Source organism: Macrobrachium rosenbergii, chromosome 8 (assembly GCF_040412425.1).
Source record: "Macrobrachium rosenbergii isolate ZJJX-2024 chromosome 8, ASM4041242v1, whole genome shotgun sequence".
In the NCBI taxonomy this organism is placed as follows: Eukaryota; Metazoa; Arthropoda; class Malacostraca; order Decapoda; family Palaemonidae; genus Macrobrachium; species Macrobrachium rosenbergii.
The window spans coordinates 69,791,313-69,800,242 of record NC_089748.1 but is presented as its reverse complement, the minus strand read 5'-3'; the positions used below and the strand labels follow the sequence as shown (position 1 = coordinate 69,800,242).

At 34.7% G+C, this 8,930-nt stretch overlaps 1 protein-coding gene across 3 annotated transcripts in view; it reads right to left on the bottom strand.

Annotated features, from left to right (window-relative positions):
• Nucleotides 1-7,186: 7,186 nt before the first annotated feature.
• Nrt (Neurotactin) overlaps nucleotides 7,187-8,930 on the bottom strand; it is a 185,100-nt gene continuing 183,356 nt past the window's right edge. For all 3 annotated transcript variants that reach the window (XM_067107939.1, XM_067107941.1, XM_067107940.1), the window contains one exon: nucleotides 7,187-8,074. In XM_067107939.1, coding sequence (XP_066964040.1) covers nucleotides 7,215-8,074 — 860 coding nt within the window. In that variant the 3' untranslated portion in view covers nucleotides 7,187-7,214. The remainder of the gene's footprint in view (nucleotides 8,075-8,930) is intronic.

Here is an 8,930-nt window from a genome sequence, read left to right as displayed (position 1 = left end):
GGTGAACTAACCAAAAAGGTTAAAACAAGTTTTAAAGGTGAATGGTGTCCAAGAATAGGGAGACTGCCTTCAACAAAATGCTTAACTGTTAGGAACATATGGCCAACAAAACAGTGCAAAAAGTCTAATAAAAAAATTCATGGATGTGTAAGAGCTCGTTTACCGTATTGAATATGAAGGATGGTAAATCTGCAAAAAGGACATTGAGTTACTAAACTGGTAACAAGAGATGTAAACATGATTGAGCATAAATCTGAAAAGTCTGGAAGAGGCAAGGAAGTGTTTGCATACGGATGTTGGATGGATGATGGCACCCGAACAGGAGTAGAGAAGTCTGATGGTCCGGTAAGATTCTGATGCTCCTCAATGATGTTATTTAGGAAGGAACCCGGTAGCATATCTGGGAATGAAGGGAGTGGCTTAAATGGGGAATCACATGCAGAATGGGCCATAAAAAAGCAAAGGTATTTCGTGATAGGGCAAATATGTCCAAGCTTGTTGGAGAGTCATTTCAGTAAATACTGAATGACGAAGATGAAAAGGAAGTAGGCACTGGTAAAATTATTTTTAGAAAAGTACAGAATAAGTTGGTGAAAGATGCAAAGGAAGGAGGAAAACTTTCCAGGACTAGAAAAGCTTTAGGATGGACAAGAATTTATGGGTTTAAGTTTGTACAGTTTAGTTCTTGAAGAGTTGATACGAACACTAGATATTTTTGGAGGCGTGAAGTCTCCAGACGGGTATTCTATGGAAATAATTGTTCCACTGTTAAAATGTTGATGCTTGTTGAAGTACATCAGATGAAAATGCTTATGTTAGACTTTTGATTGTGAGATTTAGGGAAATGTCAATGTGATAGCCATGGAAAGTTGGCGACATGATTTACAGTGGCATTGATTGATTAGATATAGCTGTGAAAAAAAAAGTCCGGTGAAAGTTACAAAACACAATAATGACAAGCTAAAGGAAGTGCATGGGGAATAATGAAGAAATGAGTAAAATTTCTTAGGTGAAGATATGTTCTTTGCTAATGATAAGATGTTCCTTTGTGACATTCACGTGTTATTGCAAAAAGAGACGAAAGTTAGAAGTAATCCGAATATGAATCACAGTACAGTTGCAAGTGGAATTTGTGTTGGAGAAGAAATGGATTATTGTATTCATAATGGCACAGTGACTGATTGTTAAGAAATGTAGGATGTGATCTTCGGGAGCCAATATCGAGTAAGTATCCTGAAGAATAGGATGCACATTAGAACTTCATCGAGTTTGGAAGGTAGATTTCATTTCCAGACACGGTTTTGATCAAGACAGCTTTTAAGGGAGAGCTCCGTTTGTATTCGCTTTCTTCCACCTTACTTTCTACCTTCTCCTAACAATTATTGTTTCATAGTACAACTGTGAGGTTTTCCTCCTGTTGCAACTTTCAAACCTTTCTGCTCTCAATTTTCCTTTCAGCGCTTAAAGACCTGATAGGTCCCAGCGATTGGCCTTTGGCCAAAATTCTACATATTCCTAATTCTAAGGGAGAGGCACAGAGAGATGCAAAGAGGAAAAGTGTTGGAAAAGTGTATAACAATTACTAAGACAGGAATTATGGGATATAGTGAGTTTCGAAGACCTGGTGTAGAAGAAAAATGGGAGAAGAGAGATTTTTGAGGGGGTTCAGTAGGATGTTTTGCAATCGAGGATCTTGGATGTAAAAACAAATGGTAAAACTGACGCTGAGGCCGAAACTCAGAATGAGAGGCTCCAAAGACACAAAGTAAAATGTGTTCTCGATGGAGGTCATGATAAAATAATTTCAAAAAAGGATGTTAACCCCAGAACACAAACGTCACTTTATACCGTATCTCAAACGGGACCTTTCCTAGATAGTGACCCCCCAAGGATTTTAATGCGGCGTGTTTAGTACAAGACCGTTGGGATTACCGTAAAAATACAAACACAAGACTGTAAATATCATAAAGATAATGATTCCTAAGAAATATTAGTCCTAGATTACGACCCCCGAAAACCCTTGGGGATCACTGTCTAGGAAAGATCCCCAAACACTGGGTGTGATGAGGCCATGACAACCGTTGCACACTTTTACCCAGCATGAAGTGTACAATGTGCAGCAGGTGATCAGTTGTTCATGACACCCTATATTGGTAGGAAATGAAAAGACTGAATAAACAAACATCATTTTAATTTGTACAAAACAAAGCATATCACAGGTTTATAAGTTAAAACATTCATACACCCCGTCATCACGCACACGGATACATCATGTAACCAAGAGTATCCCAAGCACTTACCTATTACAGCAGATTTCCATCTCTTCTCCATCCAAAGGCAGACCATCGTATAAAATTTTAATTCAATCACATTATAAAGGTTTTGTAGAGTACGCGAGGAATGAAGCATGTTGGCATCACTTTTACAGTACATAATAATAATAATAATAATAATAATAATAATAATAATAATAATAATAATAATAATAATAATAATAATAATAAGGAATGAAAATAGGACAAAATTCTGTGGGCTGTAAAAACCTCAATAAAAAGAATTGCTCTTTTGATGTAAAGCAGCTTATTTCAAAAATACGTTCAGGAGGAAACTTTTGCAAAGGCTCTCTTTTTCTATGTTTTACAAAGCCTACAGCACACATCAACTGCTTCACACTACATCTTTTAGCTCTTCACTTCTTTCCATCTATTTATCTATTCAAATTCTATTCTTTCGTCTATGTCTACATATTTATCAGCTCAGAAGAATCCCGTAAAAATGTGTGCATGTTTATACGTATGCATGTCAGTACGTACATACATACACATTGTATAGTGTTTGTAAAATCCGTGCATTCATATCAATTATTCATTTATGGAAGGGAAACCAAGTGACAACGAAGTCATTGTCTTTATCCTTTTCACGAAAAACTCAGAAAACGACATTATGCATATTTCTGATTTTGCTTCCGGCCAAGTTTGCACAAAATTTGCAAAATACGCATCTCCACTTAAAAGGAATGAGTATAGTTCTTGAGTTCACAATTTATTATCTCGGGTATGAAATTTTCTTACCAAACCTTTCGGAACAACTAAGTAAAACCTAACTTACATTTTGGCAATATCAAGCAATATCGCGTACAACGTCAGGTTAAAGCTTGCTTTTTTTCCTCTTAAAGTGACCTTAAAAGTATAGCCAAAATGATATGCTACCTCATGAAATATTTAGTTAACTGTTGAAGTCATGTGCGGTCTTTCAAGAGACATTTTAGTTAATTTTTTTAATCCGCACTGATTGTTTTTTTTACTAAATGAGACATTTATACGTTTCTTATCTTTCTGTGAAACATCAGGACACGGCAGGCGTACAGTTGCTCTAGAAGAGATCAACCATACATAGACCCTTACTAATTGATAGGTCAAAGAGCTCATGACGGGCTTAATCATACACCTTCCACAAGACACTGAGCAAACGAAGTCACCAAAATCTATCTGAGTCGAAAATAGATGAGGATAATTCAGCGCTTGAGTACATAAATAATGAATGACTTTAATGTATGTAAAAACGAAATACAGGACAAATATAGAATGGACACTCAATTTTGATTACTGGTCAACTGCTTAATGGCTTTGAACTCAGTATTGACAAATGAGCATTGCTAAAAGATGAAAGGTATTCTATTGGTCGCTGGTTTCTCTGGTGATATGGATTTGAATAAATAAAAAACTGGCTTCCATTCTGGTTAAGAGACTAGTCATTAAACATGCTGCTTAAAATGTTCAAAGATAGCCAGGTGCCGAGTGTGATAAATGGACTTTTTCACACATAGCTGTAAGCACCGTACTTTCCCCACCCATACTGTAGCTTCTGATGCTTATTATATGTTCTGGTTGATGGAGAAAACCACGCTTCGCCAGTAAGAAAATACAGTTTTTCATTCCATTCTTATCAGCAATTTTTCAGTGGGATCTCAGTATGATCTGTAAGGTCAAGCTGATGTTAGTATAACGTTTGAATAACGCAAAACTGAGCCATAAAACGTTAACCTCTCATGTCCAGTTGGACAAGTACTGTAGGTATAACAGATCCACTTTCTATTCAGAGCATAATTATACACATTCCGTCTTCTCACTGGTACACCTGAAATGAAGGAAACTTTTTAATTTATTTTCTTCTATGGCATCACAGAATGACTAACAGTATTGCTGAAGATCTGAAGCAAACAAAGATTTATTCCTATATGTACATGACCTGTAATGCCTATGTGAGCAAATGCAAAATATAAACAAAGCGTACAATATCTTCCACAACCTAAAGTGCAAAATCTCTACAAAATCGGAATGTTTACTCAGTATAATCTATTGACATTTTAATATATTTGTTACTCGTCAGAAAACTCTGAGTAAACCAAAGAGGAATTGCAAAGCTGCAAAAAATCCTACGAAAACTAAGCAATGTACAAAATACCTTAACACTTCTCTGAAACCTTCCTGAAGGAAGTCAACAGTAGTCGTTCAGTATATACCATTTAAATCTCAGAGTTCTCTTACCACTCACCACCAACTAACTACTGGAAACTATCTTTGGCAAACACTCGAGCAGATGAAAGACTTGAGATTCTTACACTACTCTACTTCGTGAGATCATACAGCAATGTGGCAGTGTTTATCATACAGTTATCATTATCGTTATGTCTAGCATTTGCCAAACAGCTGTCACTGCTTGGAGGTGTTTGTAATCACTGGCAGCTGTGAAACCGTCATCACAATTTTTTGTGTTCTGTTTCATGACTGGAATAAAATCGCATAAAATCTCAGTTTTGTCTGTATCTGTGAAGAACAAAGAGACTAAGATTATTTTCTATCAGTACAAGCCATTTGGATGCACTTAACTGGAGTGCTGAAGACTAGAAACTTACAGACATGAAAATTTAGAGGAAATTTATGCTTTCTGGATACATAATTACAAAGGGTGCTATAATCAGAATTTCATATAATTCTTGGATACGTCATGTAAACTAGTCTACACAGAAATCACCACAGAAATGACCAATAACACTGTTCACATATACAGTAGATGACCCAAGAATCGCTGGAAGCTGCGACAGAAAGTGTGGCACAATGAACCTGCTACTTCTTTTGTGTCGTGACAACATGAAGTGCTCTAAATTAGCTAATTGTACAAAAGTTTCCTTGTAAATGGCAGTGTTTATTTCTGTTGAAAATATTTCTGGCAGTCACAGATGAATGTGAGCTAAGAAAATCAGACAACGCAACTTTGTAGTGGCCAGACCAAGCACTCACACACATACCCATATTGAAGAGTGACAACGCCTGGTGAAATTCACACCCGAAGAACAATGTCATACAGGGAACAAACCACTCCTAACCCTATGTGGCCTATTAGTGGCTTCAACATGGAAATGTAAACAAAGTTTATACTCTTACAAAGCAATAGAATGCAAACAGCATTACAAAAACAAATCGAAATATCTTCTTTTTCATAAATATACTATATACCAGTATTTACAAGGGAAATTAAAACCACGAATACTCACAAACACTCTTATATGTTTGCATGGTATTCTATATATATATATATATATATATATATATATATATATATATATATATATATATATATATATATATTATATATATAATATATTATATATATATAATATGTATATGTGTATATATGTATATATATATATATATATATAATATATATAGATATGTATATATGCATACATATATAATTATATACATATATATATATGTATATATACATATATATATGTATATATATATATATATATATATATATATATATATATATATATATATATATATATATATATATATATAAATGTATATTTACATCAGTCATAAAGTATCAAAAGTTTTGATGATCAATATATATAATTAACTGGCTTGTATCTCAAAGAAACAGGACATAAAAATTTATACTCATATTCAAATTATAATACATCAACCTTCACAGATTTTTAATAAACCATACTGCCCTAAAGGCCAGTTGTATAATACTCATTACATGACATCCTCAGTTTCTTTAAATTACAGTGCACGCCAGATATATTTATAAATGTATGTATGTTTACATATATATTAGTATATATATATGTATGTATATGTATAATTATAATTATATATATATATATATATATATATATTACATGTATATATATATATATATATATATATATATATATTATATATATAATATGTATACATATATATATATATATATATATATATATATATATATATATATATATATATATATATATATATATATATATATATATATATATATATATATATATATATATATATATATATATATATATATATATATATTATATCTTATATATACCTAACTGTATGTATCCATTGTATATATCTTCGGTTATTTATATAAACTGAAAATGCGATGAATATATATGCATATATAAACATTCATGTCATTTACATTACAAGGTTTATGTAAGTCAGGGACCAACTTACCAAAAGTTAATGTAATGTTGTTCATTGAAAGTCAGCTTTTATAAATTCCTTTTAAAGATTTGTAACTAGCCCGTACATTCTTCACACCCTCAAGTTGTTTAAGAAGGTAAAGTTTTAGAATCGAATGCAGGTACATTGGCTATGTATGTATCTGATATTGCTAGTCCTCTGAGTACATAAATCTACTGTAATATAAACAGCAGGTTGTCTGTATGTTTACATATATACATGTAAGTATACACATATATATACACACATATATATACATATATATATGTATGTATGTATATTCGGTTTGTATATGCACTGCAGAAATGAAAAACTTCACCACAATTACTCGTTTTTGAAGTGATCTGTCAGCATTACAAAATAACCTACCTGAGTACGATGCCTTACCAACATAACATAGCAGTGACAAAGGCATTTTCTGTTACCGACCGCATAAAAGCACATTGTGCTTTGTTATGCGTTATTAAAGGCACTTTGGTAAGAAAATGAGTCTTTACGGAGTGAATTCCTAACATTGGTGTATCATTATAATACTGTATATGAATTATACATCATCTGTAAAAGGCTTCACCTGTCTTAACACATGGCGCACGTAGCTTACTAGGAAAGCAAATAATGTCCATTTCACATCTGATGATATCTTAAATTAGTGGTTTTTCTTTTTTTTTCTATTTCAGCTGATTAGTACCTCCCAGCAATATAAGTCATGTTGACCCAGTGGTCACACTTGATCCTCGACCCTTCAACGTTAACATCTTCGTCAATCATATAGACACCAAGGTGAGCAGGTGTGGACGTATACCATTCAGGAGACCCCGTTTCGACGAAAACGAAAAATAAATCCTGCATCTTGCGGGCGTACCGAGCATCGGCTCGCGTGAGTGGTCTGAATACGCCCAATATAGCTTCTATGTCGGTCAGTCCGTCAGCCAGTGCCCCAACTCTGCTAACCCGGGGATACCTTGACACGTAGGAGTAAATGGGCACATCTTTAGGTTCGACGTTATGGGACTGCGAGCGAGCCCGAGCTAAATGTGCTGAGGTCAGCAAAGCGGGGCATGTGACGGTGCCATCGGAGATCAAAGTTGTCAGCAGCAACCAAGGATTGTCGTTCAGAGTTGAATACCATTCCAAAGCTGTTTCGGCTTCACTCATACCGGGAGCTGTACTGCTTACTATGGGGTCTCTTCTTTCTTCGGTAGGACCTCCAGTGCCCTGAGGCCATCTTGCCTGAGGACTTCCTCCTGGGTATCTCGGCCACGTGTCTTGATTTCCCCCAGGAAACCGTCTTGACCACATGGTTGGGTCATTTGATGGAGGCATTGGCCAGAAAGTAGGATCACCCTGAGGGCGCCCTGGCCATGTCGGTTGACTTCCACCCATCCAGTTATCCTGGCCATCCATTCCCATTGGTGGGCGTCGGTAAGCGACTTCAGGAAGCCTAAGGCCATCAATCACAGCATCAACCAACTGCTGTCGAGAAGCACCAAGGCGTTCTCTCCAAGCTAACATTTGCTGTGCAGCTGCTTGCTCTGTAGACCCTATTTAAAAAAATGAAAAGGTTATTCTGGAGTAGATTAAGTCAGTGGGGAATATATTTGAAGACTAACTGACAGTAAATATGAGAGACGATCGAACTGATACTAGTCTTGCATCAAAGACTCTTCCGTTTGTAATGAAACAAAAGCATAAAGAAATCAACATTTTGCACAAATATTTGTACTAGGTGGTTTGGAAATTGATTTAGATTTACTGAAATGGATTAAAAAAACACGATGCATTCATCAGACAGTGAGCAAGAAAGTTTTGCAACGTGAAAATGGTCCAGATTAAGTTCATTTGAAATTTACCATCAGTACTAGAGGTTTATAGTGTTTCGTTAAGTAATATGTAAAATAATCACCAACAATTAAACAAAATATTCAATTTATAACTAATAAAGCACAATATACATGAAAATCATTCTTTATATTTCAAAAATGACAGAATCAGTCTACTGATTACATCGTTGAGTTCACTAGATTATGAAAACTGGTGCTCTGGATATAATTGTGAATAATAGAACCACTTAGCCAAGAAATAAATATTGGAGAAACACGTAACGAAGAGACGAAGACAAAATTTTTCATCAACTGCTAATAAAAGTTATAGAACTTGAAATCACCCTAAATTATTGACAAAGCCATTGGCCAATAAAGAGTGGAAGTGAATAAATAGAAAGAGCATTTGTAAAATCCACCGCCAACGCTTTACGAATGACTGACTATTAACTTTAATTTGGTGTCAGCACAGGTATGGTCATATTTTTAGTTATAAATAAATTCCACACAAATCAGCCATAATTTTTTCACGAAATGGTCATTCAGTTCATGCCCATTTTATAAATACTCTACTACC